The sequence below is a fragment of the Anomaloglossus baeobatrachus genome, chromosome 4, assembly GCF_048569485.1.
Source record: "Anomaloglossus baeobatrachus isolate aAnoBae1 chromosome 4, aAnoBae1.hap1, whole genome shotgun sequence".
NCBI classification, from domain to species: domain Eukaryota; kingdom Metazoa; phylum Chordata; class Amphibia; order Anura; family Aromobatidae; genus Anomaloglossus; species Anomaloglossus baeobatrachus.
The window spans coordinates 315389764-315413943 of NC_134356.1; the positions used below are offsets into that span (position 1 = coordinate 315389764).

General features: G+C 41.1%; 1 protein-coding gene across 11 annotated transcripts in view; it reads right to left on the bottom strand.

The window, feature by feature from the left end:
* NRCAM (neuronal cell adhesion molecule) overlaps positions 1-24180 on the bottom strand; it is a 181895-nt gene that overhangs the window by 67144 nt on the left and 90571 nt on the right. For all 11 annotated transcript variants that reach the window (XM_075344998.1, XM_075345002.1, XM_075345001.1 and 8 more), the window contains 2 exons: positions 19494-19605; positions 2635-2819 (listed from right to left, as the gene is read on the bottom strand). In XM_075344998.1, coding sequence (XP_075201113.1) covers positions 2635-2819; positions 19494-19605 — 297 coding nt within the window. The remainder of the gene's footprint in view (positions 1-2634; positions 2820-19493; positions 19606-24180) is intronic.

The following is a 24180-nucleotide window of genomic DNA, read 5'->3' on the forward strand; positions in this document are numbered from 1 at the left end:
TAGCCAATTGACGGCTAATATTAGCCTACTGTGCTCTCACTGCTTCCGTTTGTCTGAGATGAGCACGTCCGCAGTCAATGGTGGCAATTGATTGGCAATAGGGCCTACGTAAAGGTTTTGTCCACTTAGTAGACAACTTCTTTAAAACTATACTGAAAAACTATAAAAAATGAAATGTCAAATTCTGACACTCATATTACACATTAGATATCAAGGGGAAATAAAAACGCAACACTTTCAGTGTCAAAAATCACAAAACAATGAAAGTGTGCCAAATTCACAAAAATAGCATACCAGTGCCTATGAATTGTCCATAGTCCTTTATGCAAAGGACATTAGTTTCTCAAGTTTGGATATTAACTTGTTACAAAATACTGTAACTTTAGACAATAAAATGTCACTAACCAACCTCTCCCTCCTCCCATAAAAAATAAGAAATAAAAACTTAACAGTAACCTCTTCCTGACATATGAGTGCATGTACCTAAAAGTCTAGATTATACCATTTTCTCATTCTGAAAATTACCAAAACATATTTGGTATTGCCGCAACCATAAAAATCCAACCTATGAAAATATAAATCTATTTAGCCGATAAAATAAACTCTATAAAGAAAATAAAATTGCCCTTTTTTGGTCACATCATGTCCCAAAAATGCAATAAAAAGCAATCAAACATTTCTAAATCCTAAAAGGATACTAATAAAAACTACAGCCCACTGTGCAAAAACGCTCTCGTATAGCTCAACAGAAAAAAAAAAGTTATGGGTTTTGGAAAGCGGTCCCCTCCAATTTTGATACTCAGCCATGCTAAAGCCAACAGCTGTGGGCTGTTATTCTCAGGCATGGGAGGCTCATGGTTATTAGGCCCCCCTCGGCCTAAAAATAGCAGCCTGCAGCTGCCCAGAATTGTTGCATCACTGATTTTATCTATGGTTACAGCTGGAGGTTCCCATGGTACCTCACTTGTGAATGCAGGTAAACTGACCTCAGGTGACTTGTTTGAAATCATTGACCTCACCTCACTTGAACGGAGTTCAATCAGACCTGCATCTCCTGGCATAAAAACGCAGGGGTTTTATTGCCAAGAAATGCAGATTTGGTGCTGGAATTTACACACCAAATTCCTGCACCAATACTGCTTCGCCTGGCAAAGGAACACATCAAAACGTAATGTGGTTTTGATAAGGTATTGATGCGATATTTTGCCAGGTGATGCAGATTTGGTGCAGCAATTTGGTGTATAAATTCCAGCAACAAATCTGCATATCCTGGCAGAAAACCACACAGAAATGGTTTTGACGCTGTTTCGGTGCGGTTTTCTAAACCAGGAAATGCAAGTTTGGTATTGAAATGTCTGCACCAGATTTTTTTTTTTTAATTTCTATCATTATCCGGGTGGCCAAACCTGAACATTTCCTGAGAGGTCCTTATTCGGGGTCCGTGTCTGGATACTAGATATTCAGTACGGACCCTAATCTTTACATCACTAGTCTTGTAGCTGTCATCACCAACAAAAGCTTTTGAAGGAAAATGTTAAATAAATTTCATTAAACATGTTCACTAAATTGATGGACATCTATGGTTGGATTTCTTTGCCTGTGTGGATTGGATGGGTTATTACTGAAACCTGGTGATAAATTAATGTAAATGGCACCTATGTAAATATACTTACTCTGAAAATTGATGACATGTTGAATACTTATTTCACCCGCAGTTTTTAAATGAACGCCGATCTTGATAAATTGGGGCCTGTGTGGTAGAATTTTCGGTTTATCTTTTCTAACTCCTGAGACCACTATAGCTTGCACAGCTCTCACATTAACTAGCCAACATTATTTTGGTGCAGGAAATGTCGAGTATGCTTTCATTGTAGTGCAAGTTAAAAATTACCACTCACAGAATTTTTTTTAACCTTGACATATAGTGGAAAGAATTAATGATCCAGGTCTATTAACTTATGAAAGTAAATCAATTTGACTAATTACAAACATTTGTCCGGAGAGAATAGTGTCTTCTTTGTTGTCTGCTTCTGAGGATGACTGCAGACCTCGTCTGTAAATGGATATAATTAGACATGTTCCGGTCTCTTCTATCTCTGCGATTCAGGGCTGAGGTGGGTATATCCACCTCTACACACTGACCACAGGAGGTAATTCCAGAATCGCCACGTGGGCACACTGTTGCTGTAACTACCATATAAGTGAATGGGGATTTCAGAAACAGCATTGCATAGCCTACTTATGGCTAGAGTATAGAACAGATATACTATCTGAGCCATAAATGCCTGAAATGGGAATACTCCTTTAACTAATCCACTAGGAACACAATCATTCTGTACTTTTTTTTTATTACATCCCTTTTCCTAATACTATGAGTTTTTGCATATTTTTTTCTAATGTAATGTGTAATATTTTAGTAACTGAATCTTGGAAATCCACTATACACCACCATACGTACAAGCAAAGTGTGATCAAGGCCTACTTTCTAGTCTAGTTTAAATGTAATATTTCTAGCATGTCATAATCTCTACTAAAACATTAACTCCCATTAAATCTATTGTCAGGGTAGCGAGGTTGTGCTGGGATCTGATCATGGAGCAACGTGGGCGCTTATGCAGTGTGCCAATCACTTACCTTTAACAATAACGGTAATCTCATGGTGGATGGTCCCTAAGTTATTCTGGGCTGAACATCTGTACTTGCCAGCATCCTCTTCCGAAACACCAATTATTCTTAGGGTTTTATTAAAATTTTCATAAAAATATCTGTTGCTTGGCAGTTCTGCTCCTACTTTATTCCAACGAATCTCTGGTGTAGGTCTGCAAAAGGAATACAACGTTATAGCCATTATGATAGTTTACACTAATGTCCATAGTGATTTAGGCTAGGTTCACACACTTTTCTTTTATGCTGCGTTTTTGTGCGTTTTTTGCGGCAAAAACCGCACATAAACGCACCTGCGGCAAAAAAAAACGAGGCAAAAACGCATGCGTTTTTACCGCGATTTGGTGCGTTTTTTGCTGCGCTTTGCTGCGTTTTAGCTCACTGCGTTTTTATGCGTTTTTTTATCAGTGAACAATGCCATTAAAGATTGTTGAAAAAAAAAAAAAAAGGTCTGATGTCATTTCCTTCTTCAATATGTTCTTCATTCTCCACTACTGTATGCAGGAGAGCAGACAGCTGCAGAACTACAAGGCTCAGCATGCTCCCTACAGGACTGTATGCTGGAGGAAGAGGCAGGGGGAGCAGAATTACAAGGCTCAGCATACTCCATCCAATAGTGTATGCAGGGGAGCAGACAGCAGTTGCAGAACTACAAGGCTCAGCATCCTACATCCAATAGTGTATGCAGGAGAGCAGACAGCAGCTGCAGAACTACAAGCCTCAGCATCCTACATCCAATAGTGTATGCAGGAAAGCAGACAGCTGCAGAACTACAAGGCTCAGCATCCTCCATCCAGGACTGTATGCAGGGGTTTTTTGCCCCCCAAAAAAATGACGTGGGCTTTGCCATATTTTTGTATGCTAGCCAGGTACAGCAGGGAGGTACGGGCTGCCCCCAAACCCCAGCTGCCTATTTGTACCCAGCTGGGAACCAAAAATATAGGGAAGCCCTTTTTTTTTAATTATTTCATGAATTTCATGAAATAATTAAAAAAAAAATGACATGGGCTTCCCCCAATTTTTTTGTCCAGCCAGGTACAACTAGGCAGCTGTGGATTGGAATCCGCAGTGCAGGGTGCCCATGCTTTCTGGGCACCCAGCTGCGAATTGCAGTCCGCAGCCACCCCAGAAAATGGCGCTTCCATAGAAGCGCCATCTTCTGGCGCTGTATCCAACTCTTCCAGCTGCCCTAGTGACGGTGGCTCGCTGGGTAATAATGAGGTTAGGGCTAGCTGTATATTATCAGCTGGCCCTAAGCCCGAAATTCATGGTGTCAAGCCAATATTAGGCATAGCAACCATGAATTTCTAGTAAAGATAAAAAAACAACACAGAAAAATATTTTTGTTAGAAATAAAACACAACACAATTAGTGACTCCATCTTTATTGAAATAAAGAATCCCCCTCCGCAGTAATCCTGGGTCAAGGGTCCCGCGCCGTCCAATCCGGATCCAATATCATCTGATCGGTTTGCTGGAAAGCATACCGATCAGATGATGTCAGGTTAAAGGACGTGAATCACATCACACATCAGCTGATTGTATAAAAGCTGTTTATACAATCAGCTGATGCATCAGTGGAAACAAAAAAAAATACTCACTTATGTGCTGATTACCGGCAGCTCCTGGAGCGGAGTCTGATCCCGTCCGATCGCTGCAGGAGCTGCCGGTAATCAGCTGATGAAGTCTCCTGACAGCAGGATCAGCTGATAGGTGAAACCGGCCGGGCGCCAGCGTCACCGCGAGACTTACGATCAGCTGATGCGTCAGGTGACCGTATCAGGTGATCCACCGCCAGGTCCTGCAGCCATCGGACGTGCCCGGGGAGACTGCACACAGCCGGAGCGGCGGTACCGGGAGAGGAGCTGGGAGCGGACATGGCACCGGGAGTCTGCAGACAGATGAGCATGACATTTTTTTTTCCAGTGTTCACTTTTGTTTTCGCAGCTTCCACGTTCCGCCCGGCCATGGCACCGCACGGGAGCTGACATGGCGCCGCACGGAAGATTGAAGCAGCGGTGGCGGTCCCGGGAGGATTCACGCTTCTGTGTTTACTGACAGAAGGAATCCTCTTCCTGTACATGTCACTGTACTACCCACCCCTTGCGTTTATAGCTGCGTTGTTTGTCATAGAAACGAACTAAAACGCAGCTATATTTGCAAGCTGCGATTTTCATTGCATTTTTGAATATCTCATTGAACTCAATGAGTGGAAAACGCAGTGAAAAACGCAAAAATAATTGACATGCTGCGTTTTTGTGTGCAGCACAAAAACGCAGCTAAAAAAACGCTGTGTGCAGACAGCAAAAATGAAAACTCATAGACTTTGCTGGAGAAGCAAAGTCATGCAGGTTTCTGTGCAAAAACACACCCGAAAAACGCCGCGAAAAACGCACTGTGTGAACTTACCCTGAGGCTAGCGCCACACATCCGTGCCTCCGGTACGTGTTTGGCATTTTTTACACGTACCGGCGGCACGGAGACATGTACAGCAATGCTACCCTATGGTAGCAGGCACACACACGTAAAACCACACGGAACGTGTGTCCGTGTGCGTTTGTACGTGTGTGCGATTTTCAAAGCGCTGACATGTCAGTGTTTTCTCCGGCAGCACGGGTGTCACACGGCCTGCACCCGTACCACACGGGTTTAGTGTGGATGCGGTCCCGTGTGACACGCGCCGGAGAAAACACACATGTCAGTGAAAAAAAAAAAAAACATTAACTCACCTTCTCCAGCCCTCCTGTCTCTGCCGCTGCTGCCTCTTGCTGCCGACCGCCGCTCATTATTCTCATTGAATATTCACTTCACTGCCGGGCAGCAGCAGCAGCGGGGAGACGGCAGGACTGGAGACCGAGGATCAGCACCACGGACAGCAGCGCGGACAGCAGGAAGGACCAGGTGAGTATAATAATTACCGATTCTACGTGTGCTATCGCGGATAGCACACGTAGAACACACGTGTCACGCACGTACCAGAGACACGTACTTACCTGCACGCAACACGCAGGGAAAATACATGTCTCTCGGCACGTGCATGAATTTCACGTGAGTGTGGCAGAAGCCTTAAGGAGTGAAATAACCCTTATAAAGTAATATGCCTTCTAAATGTCTATTTTTGTACATGTTTTTTTTCCGTGTTGTTCACTCCTCCTCCTACACCCCACTTGGTCAAGTATGGTAAGAGCTGTACCCTGACACTTTACTTTGCTGGCAGTTACTCTTGCCTATAACAATATGCAGTTGAGTAGATTTTTAGAGGGGATATTGAGTAAAGACCTCCATACACATGAAATGGCTGTTGGTCAAACAATGCTTCGGACGATTTTTTCATCCGACATCTATCTCAGCCAACTGTCCCATACACAAGAGCACTTTTGTGGCCGAGCGCTTCTACATTCTGTATAATCAGGAACTGAATAAAGGTGGAACTATTTCTGTGCTGCAGTAAGAATGACACAAATCCAAAAATACTTAAGTATAAGTGGTTTACGCGTCCACTAATTTCCTGATGAAGAAGTGAGGACACACTTTGAAACGTGTAGAATAAAACCACCTATACTTCAGTATTTTTGGATTTGTGTCATTCTTACAACAGCACAGAAATAGTTCCACACTTAATCAGTTCCTGATATATACCGGCTTTTGTGCACGTGGACTCTGCAACAGTTGATTACAAGCTTTGATACTGATTGTGTGTCACACAACCACACAAGGTGAGCACTATTTCTTTTCACCTTTCATATGTTTATTGGGTAAGACCCTTTTGTGCTTTCTATCCCTAGCTTTCATACATTCTGTATGAGACAGATGCAGACTGACATGTTGGCCGACAGCTTATTTCTGGGAAAATAATACAATCAGAAGTTTTAAATTGGAGACAGCCCATCGACATCTCCCCCCACCATCAGGTCATACATTGTCTAATATGTATGTGGATATTAGGTGGTGAAAGAAGCAAAATTTTCTGATTAGCTATTTTACAAAGCTTCTTAAATTCACCTGTACCACTGATTTATTCAACGTCTGCCAAAAGTACAGCTTCCATTTAAGAGGGTTGTACCAAGTTAGAAAGTTATTGCCTATCCACGAAATGGGTGATAACTTGCTCATCGTAAGAACCCACCACTGGCACAGTTATTATAACGAATTCCAATATTAAAGCCCACTAAGTGGCCATTCTGTATTTCTATGTACAAAGGGTTTGTTTTAGCATCCATTCTGGAGCATGCTTAATTACATGTCATATCACACATGTCCTGTATTCTTCATCAGAAGCTTTGCTTTCAATGAAGACCATGGTACCTCATGAAATTGTAATAAGATTATGTGCCAATCTTTAGGGATAATATTTATAGATTTAAAAGTGTTGAATAATTCTTATTGACAAAAGGTTGATCACAAGTGTTCCCCTGTTGGGGTTTAAGCACTCAGTTGAGCCCTGGTAATAGGTGTTCAATTTCCCTGCACCACCATCACTAAAAAAAATAAATCACTCATGTAAAGCAGCACAGGAGAGGACATCAAGAGGTAGAGCCCACTCTTCACACTGGCCTAGAAGGGAGGTTCCCGAACAGAAGACCCTCTTTATCTCAGAATCCCATACTAGACAATATGAAATTAGTTCAAACTGGACAACCCCTTAATTGCTGATGTAGCATTTAATACTAACACAGAATTATTATTTGCATGTGATAGCAGGAAATGTTTCAAATCCAAACATATAACCCAAAAAATTATCTTATAATACAAAATATCAATGTAACCAGTAGAGCAGGAGTTAATCACATTATTTTCCATGCGATTCCAAAAGTTCGATAATTTGTTGACAGCCCTAGACATAAATTAAGCACAAAAAAATTCCCAGAATGCATTAAAGCATTGATTACAAACTGCTGCAGAGTGAATTCTTGATGAGCTACTGACAGTGAATATTGATGCAAGCCCTATGCTATATGAAAGCCTTGTACCGACTGAAAATTGCTGTTTAATATAGGGCTGGACTAACAAATTATACAGAAAGAATATTAAATGTATGAAGGTATAAGGGAAATTATAAAATAAATACAACTTATAACATCGGTAAAATAACTATTTAAAGTGGTTTTCCCACAAAGTTATTTTTTAAGTGTATTTTAATTAATAGATTTTGGAATAATAATTTTCACAATTAGATGTGTGAAAAAAATGTTCCTGTGCTGAGATAATCTTATATATATATGTCCCTGCTATGTACTGTGTAATGGAGGTGTCTGACTGTACAGGGACATTGTCTGATGATACCACATCTCCTGGGCAGGGGAGGAAGTAAGAGAGTATAAAGACATTACAGCACTGGATCATAACTGATTCTTAACATTTCATTGCCTGTTTTTAAAAAATGTTTTACCTCAAAGAAAGAATAAGATGCGATCCCATGCTGTAATGTGTTTGTATACTTTTTATTTCCTCCCTGACCCACGAGATGTGGTATGATCAGACCATGTTCCTGTATGGTCAGACACATCCATTACACAGTACATAGCAAGGACACATACTGTATATAAGATTATCTCAGCACAGGAACATTTTTTTTAACCACATCCAATTATGGACATTATTATCAGTCCAAGATCTTTTGATTAAATTGAACTTTGTTTGTGGAAAAACGCCTTAAAATATTCATCCATATGACTGTCTCTACACAAAGAACATAATCTCTGCCTACTCTTATTGCAGCAACTCAGAATCATAGATGGTCTCCTGGAAGATTAATGAAAGTGTCAATTGTGACACCCCAGCCTACTGAGCCAAGCTTCAAAGTGTACCAGGACCAGGCATATAAAAAATAGGTAAGGAATACAAGCAAAGAATAGGAATGCACAGCATATACAAGAATTATAATACCCTAATATATACTCCCTGACAGAAGTTCTGTCGCTTATCCATGTTATGTAAATAAAAGCTTATAACCTGGCTTTAAATTCATCCATTCGTTTTATAAATTACTCTTTTGAAAGCTGAAACTCTCCCAAGTTTGGTTTAGGTTATGAAAATAAAGTTGCTGCAAAGCTGAAATATTGATCATTTAATGAACACAGAAAGGTCAGATTTTGACAAGACAAAAGTTTTGTCGCCCACAGAAAGTAATGTGAAATTCAAACAAATAATTAACTTCTAACACAAAAGTATGTTGCATAACATTGGTGGATGAAGTTGTGGAGCTATTAGAGCCATATTTAATATTTTGTGTGACTTCCATGAGCTTGAAGGATTGCATTCAATCGGTTCAACAATGATTCATACAATTTATTGATGAAGTCATCAGGAATAGCAGCAGCATCTAGATTCTTTAGTTTTCTCTTCCAAGCGTCCTCTTTCATCCTACCCCAAACATGCTCAATGATGTTCATGTCTGGTGACTGGGCTGGCCAGTCCATGAGCACCTTGATTTTCTTTGCCAGGATGAACCTCGTTGTAAAGATGAATGTATGAGATGGAGCACCATCCTGCTGCAGAATTTGACCCCTTTTATGATTGGGAGTATAAGAGGTAGCTAATACTTCTTGATATTTTATGCTATTGATATTGCCTTCCACCTTGCAAATGTTTCGCACACCCCCATACTGAATGTAATCCCAGACCATGCTCTTTCCACAACTAAACTAAACTGTTTTCTGGGTGTAGTTTGAATCCATACGGGCTCCAGTAGGTCTCCTGCAGTATTTGCGGTGTCTGTGGTGTAATTCAACTGAAGATTCATCAGAGAAATCCACCTTCTGCCACTTTTCCAGCATCCATCTGTTTAGCAGGCTGTGGGACTTGGCAAATGCCACACAGTTTTTTAATTGCCTTTTGTTTAGTGCTGGCTTCTGGGCACTGATTTGACCATGGAGGCCATTTCAAGACAGAATCCTACAAACTGTTCTAGTTAATAGAAAAAACTGTGGAAAGAGAAGCGCAATAGGGTCTTACCCCGGTAGAATGGGGGGGTATCCAAGGGGGTAGTGGTACTCACCTATAGGGGTAGTGACAGTCACAACGCCTATATCAGCATGTATGTAACTCCACAGTCATGGCAGCGGTCCCCGGGTTTGACAGATAACAGAGAGTAACAGAATCGGGTATCCAAGCCGCGCCAATGACTAATCGGTCATGGGATTAGGAGATTAATGTTGCTTTAATGATGCATAGGTCAACGCGTTTCGAAAGACACAGCTTCCTTCCTCAGGACAAAATAGCAAAAGTAGAGATTTGTTGTCCTTTGCTATTTTGTCCTGAGGAAGGAAGCTGTGTCTTCCGAAACGCGTTGACCTATGCATCATTAAAGCAACATTAATCTCCTAATCCCATGACCGATTAGTCATTGGCGCGGCTTGGATACCCGATTCTATTACTCTCTGTAAACTGTTCTAGTTGACATAGGGACTTGAGGTGACCAGGCCTATTGGAGCTCTGCTGCAGTGGAAGAGAGGCTGGCTTTGGATTTTCTAACCAACAAACGTTCCTCCTGAGCTGTTGTCCTGCGGGGTCTGCCGGACCTGGGCTTGTCAAAAACATCTCCAGTCTCTTCAAATCTTTTTTAAATTCTTTGTACTTGACGCTGAGACACATTAAAGGTGCCAGCCACCTCTGCAGTGGATCTGGTCTTCAATAATAGTAGAGTAGGGAGGATAACCATCTCACCTATGTAGGAACACTTCCCCGCTTGGAAGCACGGATAGCAACGTTGCTGGTGCAGAAACTAGGAAAAGAAAATCTCCAGCTTCCATGTGCATAAAATTATTCCTTTTATTGCAAAAAATTAAAATCAAAAAGTACAGGACCTGATCCAAAAAATAAGAGAAATTTGAAATGCAACGCGTTTCAGATGAGGTGTCCTTTGTCAAAGCATATAACTTATGTTTCACCAAAAGCTCACTTTTAACCATTAGGGGATAAATGGCACAGGTGGTGTGATCAAATAATCCCAAATAGCGGGGAAATTAGTACCAAGCTGTGTCAATATAGTACCCATAAAGGTTAAAGAATATGTACATAAAATTTTAAATGTGACATATTAATCAATAGACAGTACATAATTATCCAATTTTACATAATATATACCAACAAAATATAAAGGACAAATTAGATGACAGTATATCAACATGAAATCATATTTTTCAATATAATAGACATTTAGTTGTGGAGGCGCCCGGTTTTATAGCAGGGACTTCATATATCAACAATATGCTCAAAGAGATTTTTTTCTAAAAAATTTTTTTAGGAAGTTACAATACTCAAAACTTTATTATTGAACAAATTAATAATGATACATGACCTCTCTGCGTGAATTGAATCCATATGGTGAGCAAGTGCCCAAATAGAATATCCAAAATGTCTTCGCGGTTTAGTAGTTTTCTCCTGTGATTACCGCCGAGATTAGAAAAAAACACCCTTTCAATACTCGAGACTTTCAGGGTGGAAGTAGATCTGTCATGAACATTAATGAAATGACATGCTATGGAGGATAAATTAGTGGAAGGGGTTAATGAAACAAGATCAGTGACATGTTCAGAAAACCTGGTCTTCAGCCTCTTGATAATCAAGGCTTTGGTCGCAGGATGGATTTTTGGCATGTTGTCAAAGGTCAAGTTGCAGTTCAAGTGAAGGTCTGGGGTGCTGGATTTCTTTTAATACACACCCACTAATTAAGCGATCATTTAGTGAGCACAGGTGAGGATGTAAACTAGAATTGGGTGCATTATATGACAAGGCGACAAAACTTTTGTCTTGCCAAAATCTGACCTTTTTGTGTTCATTAAATGATCAATATTTCAGCTTTGCAGCAACTTTATTTTCATAACCTAAACCAAATTTAGGAGGGTTTCAGCTTTCAAAAGAGTAATTTATAAAACCAATGGATGAATTTAAAGTCAGGTAATAAGCTTTTATTTACATAACATGGATAAGCGACAGAACTCCTGTCAGGGAGTGTATATAGAAATATAAATAGTGAGGGTGCAAATGCCTACCAATTACAAACAGAAAACATGGAGGAGAAAGTGTAGGCAAAGGCAGCACTCAACCTACAGAATAGAATTAAATATAACTTTACTTATTGTGCAAACATTAAAATCACTTAAAAGACAATAAACAGGCCAACAAGCCACAAAAATGTGAATATCAGATCTGGGAGAAGGTCTGTGCGTTTGATGAGTGGTGGCAGCGTGTTGTTTAACGGGGGTGTGGACTGCATCGGGGTGTGATTTATGCTCACGCCCTAGCCTAGAATTGAAGTTGAGTGGGAGGAGATAAATTAATTCTTGCAGGTGCCCTCCATGTCATGTGCTAAGGAGTGTGTAAAGGCCCCGTCACACACAGAGATAAATCTTTGGCAGATCTGTGGTTGCAGTGAAATCATGGACATATTGTTCCATTTGTACACAGCCACAAACCTGGCACTGATTGTCCACAATTTCACTGCAACCACAGATCTGCCGCAGATTTATCTCTGTGTGTGACAGGGCCTTAAGTGACAGAAGAATATAATGCACATGAGCTTTTCTATAAATTATAGAAAATTGGGCAGTTTTAATATCATCCTAGTTTAATGTTGTAGGCATTGCAGGTAGTCTAACCCTAAAATTACCAGAGCAATGGGGCTGTAATGAACAGTAAATGCTAGAATACAACTTGTTTGTTTGTACAGCTAGTCAAATCATTTTTGGATCTTCTTTAATGATAACTTTTGATCGCAGTTCGTTGATATATAACAGGCTATCTGCATTTACTCCATTTGTGAAGCGTTATATAACGTTATTACTCAAACACTACTACTGTTAAGGCCCCGTCACACTAAGCAACATCGCTAGCAACATCGCTGCTAACAAACAACTTTTGTGACGTAGCAGCGATGTTGCTAGTGATGTCGCTGTGTGTGACATCCAGCAACAACCTGGCCCCTGCTGTGAGGTCGTTGGTTGTTGCTGAATGTCCTGGGCCATTTTTTAGTTGTTGCTGTCCCACTGTGAAGCACAGATCGCTGTGTGTGACAGCGAGAGAGCAACAACTGAATGTGCAGGCAGCAGGAGCCGGCTTCTGCAGAGGCTGGTAACCACAGTAAACATTGGGTAACCAAGAAGCCCTGTCCTTGGTTACCCGATATTTACCTTTGTTACCAGCCTCCGCCGCTCTCACTGTCAGTGCCGGCTCCTGCTCTGTGCACATGTAGCTGCAGGACACATCGGGTTAATTAACCCGATGTGTGCTGTAGCTAGGAGAGCAAGGAGCCAGCGCTAAGCATTGTGCGCTGCTCCCTGCTCTGTGCACATTTAGCTGCAGTACACATCGGGTAATTAACCCGATGTGTGCTGTAACTAGGAGGGCAAGGAGCCAGCGCTAAGCAGTGTGCGCTGCTCCCTGCTCTCTGCACGTGTAGCTGCGTGCGCTGGTAACCAAGGTAAATATCAGGTTGGTTACCCGATATTTACCTTAGTTACCAAGCGCAGCATCTTCCACGCAGCGCTGCTGGCTGGGGGCTGGTCACTGGTTGCTGGTGAGCTCACCAGCAACTTGTGTAGCGACGCTCCAGCGATTCCTGCCAGGTCAGGTTGCTGGTGGGATCGCTGGAGCGTCGCAGTGTGACATCTCACCAGAAACCTCCTAGCAACTTACCAGCGATCCCTATCGTTGTTGGGATCGCTGGTAAGTTGTTTAGTGTGACTGGATTTTTAGGCATTGATTCTAAGATTCTAGCACACTTTCTGAATTAAATTGCATATCTTATCATAATAGATTTTTCAAAGGTGAGCTTAATGGGGTCTCTGACACTTTTTATTGGGGGGGGGCATACCGATTTGCCCCTATCAAGTTTATCCAGAAACAGTGTGTCTACCTGCCACTGAACCTAAAGTGATTGGGGCTGAGACGGACTACCAGGAACTGTGGTCCTTAAATTAGAGAGAAAAAAAAATAATACAACTATCAAATTTACTGTCATATAGAAGATGGAAGAAAAGACTTCTTAAAATATTTGTTATTTAGTCAAATGGCCAGTGTGCTAATTTATTAGAAGTCATGCAAGCTGCAAATTAGGAATAAGAAAAACAACTCTCTGAAAGACGCCTCTGGCTATTTCTTGTTATGTGAAAATGAGCAATTACCAAGTCATAAAATGCTATCTGTGTGTTCCCGCAATACACACAAATGTTGCTTTCCACTAAATTAAATGAGGCAGAAGACACAAAAGGCCACAGAGTGACAGAGCGCATAATAGATGAATGTGCGGCCAGACTGTAGAAATACAATAGTTTGATTACTGACTAAACAGAGCGTTCTTTTGTTTCATGCCACAATAACCATGCCTCTATATCCAAAGATGTTCTGTGTTTGGTCATTTCTTGTCCTTTTTAAAGGGTCGTTTAGGGACTGGAACAATATGGAGTCAATAAAACAGGTGTAAAAATGAAGGATGGTAATGATATATAGCATTGAGTCTGACCTCACAGCTTCATATAGGTCCTTTATGCCATAAGGCATGGAAGAAACATTTTTTTGGTATCTTGGGTGAAATAGCTGAAGAATAATAAGTAAATATTTCATTGACCTGACTACAACAAAAATAGCAGTGGGATATTACTAAAAGCAAAGCAGGCACAAAATAAATTATAACTGGCAGCTTGCATCAAATTGTTGTGGCTTATATATTGTGTAGTCTGATCCAAAGCTCTAAGAAAAGAGCTAATTAGCTGGGCAGCATGATGGCTCAGGCTTTGTGTGTGTCCTGGGTTCAAATCCCAAAGACAAAAAGCAGTTTGTATGTTCTCTCCTGTTTTGTATAGGTGTCCTCCCATACTTCAAACATATACTGATAGGGAATTTATGGAATTTAAATTGTGAGCCTCCAAACGGGACAGTGATAATGATGTCTGGACAGCGCTGTGAAATTAATAGTGCTATATGAGTTAGTAATATAAATGATAAATAAGTATTAACCCATAAAGTCCTATAGTGAACTACAAGTCTCAGTTATACTATTGTGCCTACGTTCAAGAAAAACTTTGCTCCAGCACATATGGAGTAAAACGTATTTTATTGGAAAAATTGTACTAAAACACACATGGATGGCAGGTGAAAAAAACACAGCAAACTGGCCCCAGAAACACCGGTTTACGCGTTTTGAGGCATGCGCCTCTTAATCATAACCTTGGAGGTGTAAAACACACAAACAAGATAAAACACAGGCACAAGGCAATGATGAATTGGGGCCTATGACTTTGAAACATTCATTCTGCACAATATTTAGCCACTAGTCATGAGCGAGCATACTCGGCACTGCTCTTCCTGGATCAAGCATCGGGCTGCCCGGGTACTCGCGAACCTCAGCCGAATATCAAGGGTGCTCTTATACGAGTACTTCCTCAGTGAAACAATGACTACAATGCACAGGCTTGTTTCACTGCATTATGTGTGCAGAGACTTCAAGGAGAGCCATTCGAGGTCTATGAATGGTCTTCTGGGGGATAAAACAATGTTCTCGGACATAGTGTGACCACTCCCCCCCAAAAAAACCACCCTCTATCCCGCTGAAAATGCTTTGTATAAGGTTGGCTGTATGTCAGACCCAAACAGGCCATCCAGTGACTTTCCATGATGCTCGTTACTCACGTCAAGCTTGTCCGAGCGTTTGACCAGCTCAAATCAAGTAACCAGCATTTGAGCATTTTAGTGCTCGCCCATCACTAGCAGCCACTACTATGTGGGTCTCATTATATTTGCACAATGTCATCTTCATTGTTAGGCTCATAATCTGCTAAAATAGTGAGGGTATAGGTCGGTGAGTCAATTTTTTAATGTGACCATTAAAAATATTTCAATTACAGATGACCCCATGGCCAAAAGGCTGAACAAGGCTGAAAAGTTTGCACGGCTTATGCCAACTGGAGTAACAATAGCTTGTGGACTAAGAAGAAGAACTGAGATGACCTGCTGTAATGTAGCATCTGTGTTTCTATCTCTACATGGGAACAGACTTATATTTCAAAGCAGGCGCTTGTCAAATAGGGCTGTGGTTACCATGACAATAAAGAAGATCAGAGTATGAGGTTAAGCTGGCCTTGAAGTGACTAATCTTAAAGGCTGCTATTGTTTTATTTATCCACATATTTCATATAGAAAAACGTCCTTTTACTAAATTTGGAAGGCACATCATTGTGATAAAGGACATTCGAGCATTAGTTCAGTGGTTATCATTAGAAGTATAAATCCCCAGGATCATTTCTCGCTAACTAAGATGTAATATGCCATTTTTCTATTTCTAATTATAGCCTTGTCTCTGTAAAATGCAGATCTCCAAGAGTTATTCCATGAGGTCCTTAGACTTTCATTACAAATGCAGTTTGGCTTATTGATGAGTTTCACTTTAAAAAAAAATCTGTAAGTCTCTTCTGAAAATGTTAACCTTACATTTCTAAGAGAGACGGAGTCGCAATACTGCATTAGTTTGCAGATTTATACCAGTTGGGCATGAGTTGGTAACTCCCATGTATTGTAATGGCCGGTATTATGCGGGAGTGAAACGATACAATCTATCGTGCGATCACACGAGCGATCGTACCCGCCACCGTATTTTGTGCGTCACAGGCAATTAGTTGCCCGTGGCGCACAAAGTCGTTAAACTCCCGTCACACGCACTTACGTCGCTGTAGGCGGCGAACATCCACTTCCTGAAGGGGGTGGGATGTTTGGCGTCACAGCGACGTCACACAGCGGCCGGCCAATAGAAGCAGAGGGGAGGAGATGAGCGGGACGTAAGCATCCCGCCCACCTCCTTCCTTCCGCATAGCCGGCTGGACGCAGGTAAGCTGTGTTCATCATTCCCGGGGTGTCACACGGAGCGATGTGTTCTGGCACGGGTACGATGAACAATCGGCGCAGAGAAGAAGAAACGACTTTTTGAAAATGAGCGACGTGTCAATGAGCAATGATAAGGTGAGTATTTTTACTCGTTCACCGTCGCTCGTAGCTGTCACACGCTACGATATATCAAACGATGCCAGATGTGCATCACTTACGACGTGACCCCGCCGACATCTCGCACGATATATCGTCTCGTGTGACGCCCGCATTACTCTAATAGCCAACATCTTTTGGAATGAAATATCATAAAAGCAACAAAATTTAATATGTCAAGACTTTCTAAAAGATAACATTTAAAAAGACAGCCTTGTTGGGATCTCTCCTCCAAAAGAAACGGAAAATAAATGCAACTCCCCCTTCAGAGAGCAGGCGAGATGTGTGACCAGCAAAACCTCCTTATACCAACGCATCTAGGCCTAGGGAGTTTCACACCCATTTTTTTATAGATGTTATCTTCATCAGACATTCCATGAATGGAAATTATATTTCCAGGCACTCTTTGAAACCTGATGGGTTTTTTTTAAGCTTTTTGCATAATTCAGTTGCAGTACTTTGCATTGATTGCTTTGTAGAGCTGGTAGGACAATGTTCACATTACGTTTTAGCCACACATCAGTGGCATTGTCTTCTGTCTGAAGCCCTGAAAAACAGGATTCAGGTGTATCCACTGAGAGAGTCATTGACCTTCATGAAGCATATGGAGCACTTTATGCTCTGTCTGAGCTCATTTTCGGCAGTGTCCGCCTTTTTCAGGCAGGCACAAAAACTCAGTGGACCACACTTTTTTGCTTGCCTCAAAAAAGGAGGTGAAAAGGAGATCAGACAGAGCACAAAGTGACTCCTTTCTGCCTTAATAAAGGGGTTTCCCATGAACAAAGTTAATTTGAATTACTAAATGTAATCAATATAATAATAAGTTCCACAATTGGATGTGTTTTAAAAAATGTTCCTGTGCTGAGATAATCTTATATATGTGCCCCTGGTATGTACTGTGTAATGGCTGTGTCTGACCATACAGGGACAAGGTCTGATCATATCACAGCATTTGGGCAGGGGAGGACGCAAGAGTATAAAGATATTACAGCATGGGACACACAGCTGATTCTATTTGTGAGGTAAAGCATTTCCATGCCTGTTTTTTAAAAATGTTTTACCTCAAAGAAGGAATCATTTGCTAGCCCGTGCTGTTCTATCTATATACTCTCTTTTGCATTCTCCCCTTCCTAGGAGCTGTGGTATGATCAGACCATGTCCCTGTACGGTCAGACACATCCATTACACAGTACATAGCAGGGACACATATATAAGATTATCTCTACACAGGAACATTTTTTTTAAAACCCATCCAATTATAGAAATTATTGTAATTCCAAGATCTATTGCTTAAAATGAACTTTAAAATTAACTTTATTCATGAGAAAACCCCTTCAACACAAATGGTCCCGGTAGATACATCTTAATCCCATTTTTCAGGGCCTCTAACCGAAGCCCTGACGGAGCCTCTGAGATGTGGCAAAAATGTAATATGAACCTGGCTTAAGGAGCATTCCACTATTTAAAGGGGTTGTCCACTAATTGGACAAACCTTTCTCATTCCCCCATGTAAAATCAGATAAGCCTATACTTACCTCCAGTGCAGCCGCAGTTCCAGTGATGTCTAAAACCATGCTCCTGAGGCCCACATGACATTTTTATGACACGTAAGCCCCGGGACCAATCAGTGATGGCTTTCTTCTGCTCACCTTTGGATGTTTGAGCAGGAAGTCAGCGCAATGCTCGCATCTTCCTCAAATGTCCGAAGGCGGGGAGATAGTCGCTGAGCGCTGATTGGTTGCTTGGCTCTAGGAATGCGGCTTTAGACATTGCTGCAACTGTACCGGAGGAAAGTATATGCTTACTTATTTTTACAAGGGACAACAAGGGGAATGTGTTGTTAATGTGTTGTTAATCTATGAATAATAAATAATAAAGTGTGTTGTTAATCTATGAAGTTATATGTTAGTATCTAAGTAGTAGTGTAGCATTTCCCAGAAGATTAAATGGTGACTATGGTCCTCAAACATTTTCTGATATATGAAATAAATGAATTTTCACCATTTTACAAAAAATAGCCACCAGTGAAAAATGTTGATTAATACTGATGTAAAATAAAGTGTATTCCATTATACTTTCATACAATCAGTCACAGTTAAGCCCGCTTTACACGCTGCAATGTATCTTACAATGTGTCGGCGGGGTCACGTCGTAAGTGACGCACATCCGGCATTGTAAGGTACATTGTAGTGTGTAACAGCTACGTGCGATTGCGATTGAACGGTAAAACGTTCATCGCACGCACGTCGTTCATTCCTCATGAATTGAAAGTCAGATTGTTCATCGTACCCGGGGTAGCACACATCGCAGTGTGTGACACCCCGGGAACGATGAACAGATCTTACCTGCGTCCTGCGGCTCCCGGACGGTAATGCGGAAGGAAGGAGGTGGGCGGTATGTTTACGTCCCGCTCAGCTCCGCCCCTCCGCTTCTATTGGCCGGCTGCCGCGTGACGTCGCTGTGATGCCGAACGTCCCTCCCACTCCAGGAAGTGGACGTTCGCCGCCCACATCGAGGTTGTATGGACGGGTAAGTACGTGTGACGGGGGGTTACTCGTATGTGCAGCACATTCAACAAATTGAACGTGCCGCACATACGATGGGGGCGGTTACGATCGCATACGATATCGTATGCTGGATCGTAAGGTGTAAAGCAGGCTTTATTGTGTTTAAGAGAAGTCACCAATTATAAATGGTACCTAGTAAATGTGGGACCTATATAGTGGATTTTGAATTGGGGCCCGAAGCTTCACATTCTAACTCTACAGAAATCTATGAGATAATGGACTGCAACTATACAGCTAACATAAGTCAGATAGCCACAACTACAGAAAGTAGCACATTCAGGAGACAACTTACAGTCCTTGAGCGATGCATTCCAGTAAGAGCACATCATCTTTTAGTACTGTTTTATTACTTGTATCACCACTGGGGGTCAAAAACACTGGAGATCTGTTATCCACCGAGCTATCTACATGGTAAAAAAAAAAAAAATAAATAAGATAAAAGATAACATTTGATGGGTATTACAACACACACGCTCGAAATGAGACAGAAAAGAAATGAATTCTAGAAGGGAATTGACTAATGTTATTACACAAGGAATGCAAATTTGGTCTTAAGATTTTTTTTCTCTATTTTAGTAAAGCAAATTTTACTAGTGGGACAGAAAGAGACAGTTACAGAAATTAAGATTACATTGACTCATCTTCATTTTCTAAGTTTTATTTCCTAGCATATTTAGACTAATTACTATTTTTGAAAATAATTAAGTAAATGAAGAAATCTTAGTGACGGGCAAGAAAGTAGCTTTACTTTAATGAAAAATCACAAGTGTGCACCATTGTATAATTAAGAAAACCACCCCATGGAGCTTCATGTCTTATTTATGTTGGCTTTCATATAATTCCTTGACAAGGGAATATTACATACAGTTTTACATGATTATGCAAACCTTGGGACATTTCTTATCTAAAGTTAGAAAGCTGAGATATCACCCTGGTGGAATACAAGTTTGTAGCCATGAAACTTAAAAGCTAACAGCTCCTGCCCCCAATATTTCCAGCTGGGATCACAATAAAATATTAATCTGTTAATAGAGTAATACCAATTAGTCATGTGCCAAAGCTGAAAATATGCATGTAGATGTAGAATGTTATGTAGCAGTTATACCTTCTAAATATAAAATACGCTAGTTGTGCTCAAAGTTTTACTTACTGTGGCAGTTTTTCTGCTTTCTTGGCCTTTTTTCAGAGTATATGAATGATAGCACTAAATATTTTTTTCCACTCATGGTTAGGGGTTGGGTGAAGCCATTTATTGTCAAACTACTATGTTTTCTCTTTTAGAATTATAATGGCAACCAAAAACATCCAATTGACCCTGATCAAAAGTTCACATACCCCAGTTCTTAATACTGTGTATTGCCCCCTCTAACATCAGTGACAGCTTGAAGTATTTTGTGATAGTTGTGGATGAGGCTCTTTATTTTCTCAGTTGGTAAAGCTGCCCATTCTTCTTGGCAAAAAAACCTTCAGTTCCTGTAAATTCCTGGGCTTTCTTGCATGAACTGCGCTCTTGAGTTCTCTCCAGAGTGGCTCAATGATATTGAGGTCAGGAGACTGAGATGGCCACTCCAGAACCTTCACTTTGTTCTGCTGTAGCCAATGACATGTTGTGTTTTGGATCATTGTCATCATGGAACATCCAAGTACGTCCCATGTGCAGCATCCGGGCTTATGAGTGCAAATTTGCCTTCAGTATTTGCTGATAACGTGCTGCATTCATCTTTCCTTCAACTTTGACCAAGTTTCTTGTGCCTTTGTAGCTCACACATCCCCACATCATCAATGATCCACCTCCATGCTTTACAGTAGGAATGGTGTTCATTTCATTATAGGCCTTGTTGACACCTCTCCAAATGTAACTTTTATGGTTGTGGCCAAAAAGTTCGATTTTGGTCTGATCACTCCAAATTACCTTATTCCAGATGTTTGGAGGCTTGTCTCTGTGCTGTTTGGCATATTGTAGGCGAGATACTTTGTGGCATTTGTGCAGTAATGGCTTTCTTCTGGTGACTCGACCATGCAGCCCATTTTTCCTCTGGTGCCTCCTTATTGTGCATCTTGAAACAGCCACACCCCTAGTTTTCAGTGACTCCTGTATTACAGCTGATGTTATTTGTAGGTTTTTCTCTGCATCTCAAACAATTTTCCTGGCAGTTGCGGCCGAACGTTTTGTTGGTCTACCTGATCGTGGTTTGGTTTTTACAGAGCCCCTGATATTCTATTTGTTAATCACAGTTTGAACACTGCTGACTGGCATTATCAATTCCTTAGATATCTTTTTGCATCCCTTTCCTGTTTTATACAGTTTAACTATCTTTTCCTGTAGATCCATTGACAATTCTTTTGCTTTTCCCCATGACTCACAATTCAGAAACGTCAGTGGTTATATGAAAGATGCAAGAGTCTGTCTGGATGCCAGAAACTCACTCAGTTTTTATGCACACACACTGATTACAAGCTAACAGGTCACAGGTAAGGATGCTACCTTTATTAGCCATTCAACCCCATTTGTGTCAACTTCTGTGCATGTTATCAGGCCAAAATCACCAGGGTATGTGAACTTTTGATCAGGGTCATTTGGATGTTTTTGGTTGTCATTATGATTTAAAATGAGAAAACACCATAGTATGACAATAAATGGATTCACCCAACCACTAACCATGAGTAGAAAAAAGATGTTGTGTTATCATTCATATTCTCTGAAAAAAAAGGCCAAGAAAGCAAAAAATCTGCAGGGGTATGTAAACTTTTGAGCACAACTGTATATTTGGACCCAAAATGTTTATGTTGTTTTTTTATCTTTTTTTTTTAATTTGCCATTATTTGCAAAAATTCATACAATGTAATTTAGTCTAATAGCACAATACCTACTGGTGTAAAAGGATTTCTAACTAAAGGCCAGAACTAATCAAAAGGTGTCCTAATGTGCACTCTTTGGAGGTATGAGCTCATACAGCTTATGTTACTTAGCACTTTTATTTTCTTTGCTTCTATTCTAAAGCTGAAGAAATTATTTACAATTAACCAGGCTAACTGGTATGGAAGATGACAGCACTACTTTGGCATGTGGGTTAAAGTGAACTTTTACCTTTTTAGCATGAATAATTTAAATGAAAAAAACAAGGGCTTATAAATAGTTTTTTCCCTGCAATGGATTTCATGTAGAGCTCTAGTTCATGACGGTCTGTCCCACCACCCTACAAGTGTGAACTTAGGTGGTTTCTGTGCCATTGGCACAGACAATTGATGACTAAAGGGGGAAAACAAGTACTAGGCTCCTTGTCTTAGTCCTTCATTGTTTTTAGAACATTTAGTCAGATGTTATGGGGGCTTTACACGCAACGACATCGCTAGCGAGATGTCGTTGGGGTCACGGAATTCGTGATGCACATCTGGCCTCGATAGCGACGTCGCTGCATGTGAAAAGCACGAACGACGGCTAACAATCAAAATTACTCATCATATCGTTGATCGTTGACACGTCGTTCCAATCTCAAATATCGTTGCTGTTGCAGGACGCAGGTTGTTCGTCGTTCCTGCAGCAGCACACATCGCTACGTGTTACACCGCAGGAACGAGGAACAACATTGTACCTGCGGCCGCCGGTAATGAGGAAGGAAGCGGCCGCCCCTCCGCTTCTACTGGGCGGCCACTTAGTGACGCCGCTGTGACACCGAACGAACCTATCCCTTAAAAGGAGGCGGTTCGCCGGCCACAGCGACGTAGCTAGGCAGGTAGGTAAGTATGTGTGATGGGGACTAACGATGTTGTGTGCCATGGGCAGCGATTTGCCCGTAACGCACAACCGACGGGGGCGGGTGCTTTCACCAGCAACATCGCTAGCAATGTCGCTGTGTGTAAAGTGGCCTTTTCTGTTACTGAAATACAATTAGAAGCATTTCAAGTTTATGCAAAGACTCGATATTTACAATGTTGACTTTTATTGTTTAAGACACTTCACCCTGGCATGCTGGATGCCAGCTTCTGAGTTAAATCCTAACTGATAGAAACCCATTCTTGTCCAATCAGGTCTTGAAGCTTTTCAATATTTCTGTATTTTTCTATCTCCATCCGCTTTTTGTGTTTTGACCACAAGTTCTCAATAGGATTGAAATTAATGGAGTTTCCTGACCATGAACCCAAAGTTTCAATGTTTTGTTCACCAAACGACATACCATATTTATCACTTACGACATGGTGCTCCATCATGCTGGAAAAAGCATTGTTTGTCACCAAATTGCTCCTGGATCATTGGGAGAAGTAGTTCTTGGAGGATGTTTAGATATCATTCTGTATTCTGTTGTCAGGCAAAATTGTGAGTGAGTCCACTTCTTTGGACGAAAAGCAAGCCCACACATGAAAAGTCTTAGGATGTTTTACCATTAACACAGGACTCATGGTAGTGATCACATTTTTTTCTCCAGACAATGATTTTTGAAGATGTCCTAAAAAGCCTGAATAAGGATTCATCATCGAAAATAACTTTAGCACAGTCCTCTGCGGTGCATTACTGTACTTTTTGCAGAACGTCAATCTGGCAAGAAGACACCAGACTAGCCTTCAAAAGCCATAACCCTATTGTGTGTGCAAAAGTACTGACACCTGCCTACTGCATTCCTGTATGGCTGGGTTCAGCCAAGGGAGTGCATTTATTCATAATTTTGCCTGAGGATAGTGTCATGAATAATTAATGTGTCTAAACGTCCTCCAAGAGCAACATCTCCCAACAATCTAGGAGCCATTTGATGATAAACAATGCTTTATCCTGCATGATGGAGCAACATGTAAGTAATAACTATGTGACAAGATGAACAAAACATTGACATTTGGATCCATGGCTAGGAAATGCCCCAGGTCTCAATACCATTGAGAACCCATTGTTGATCCTCAAATGTAGGTTAAGAGACAAAAACACCTAAATTGTGATAAACTCTGAGAATGGATTAGGGCTGAATGGGTTGCAATCAGTTTGGATCTGG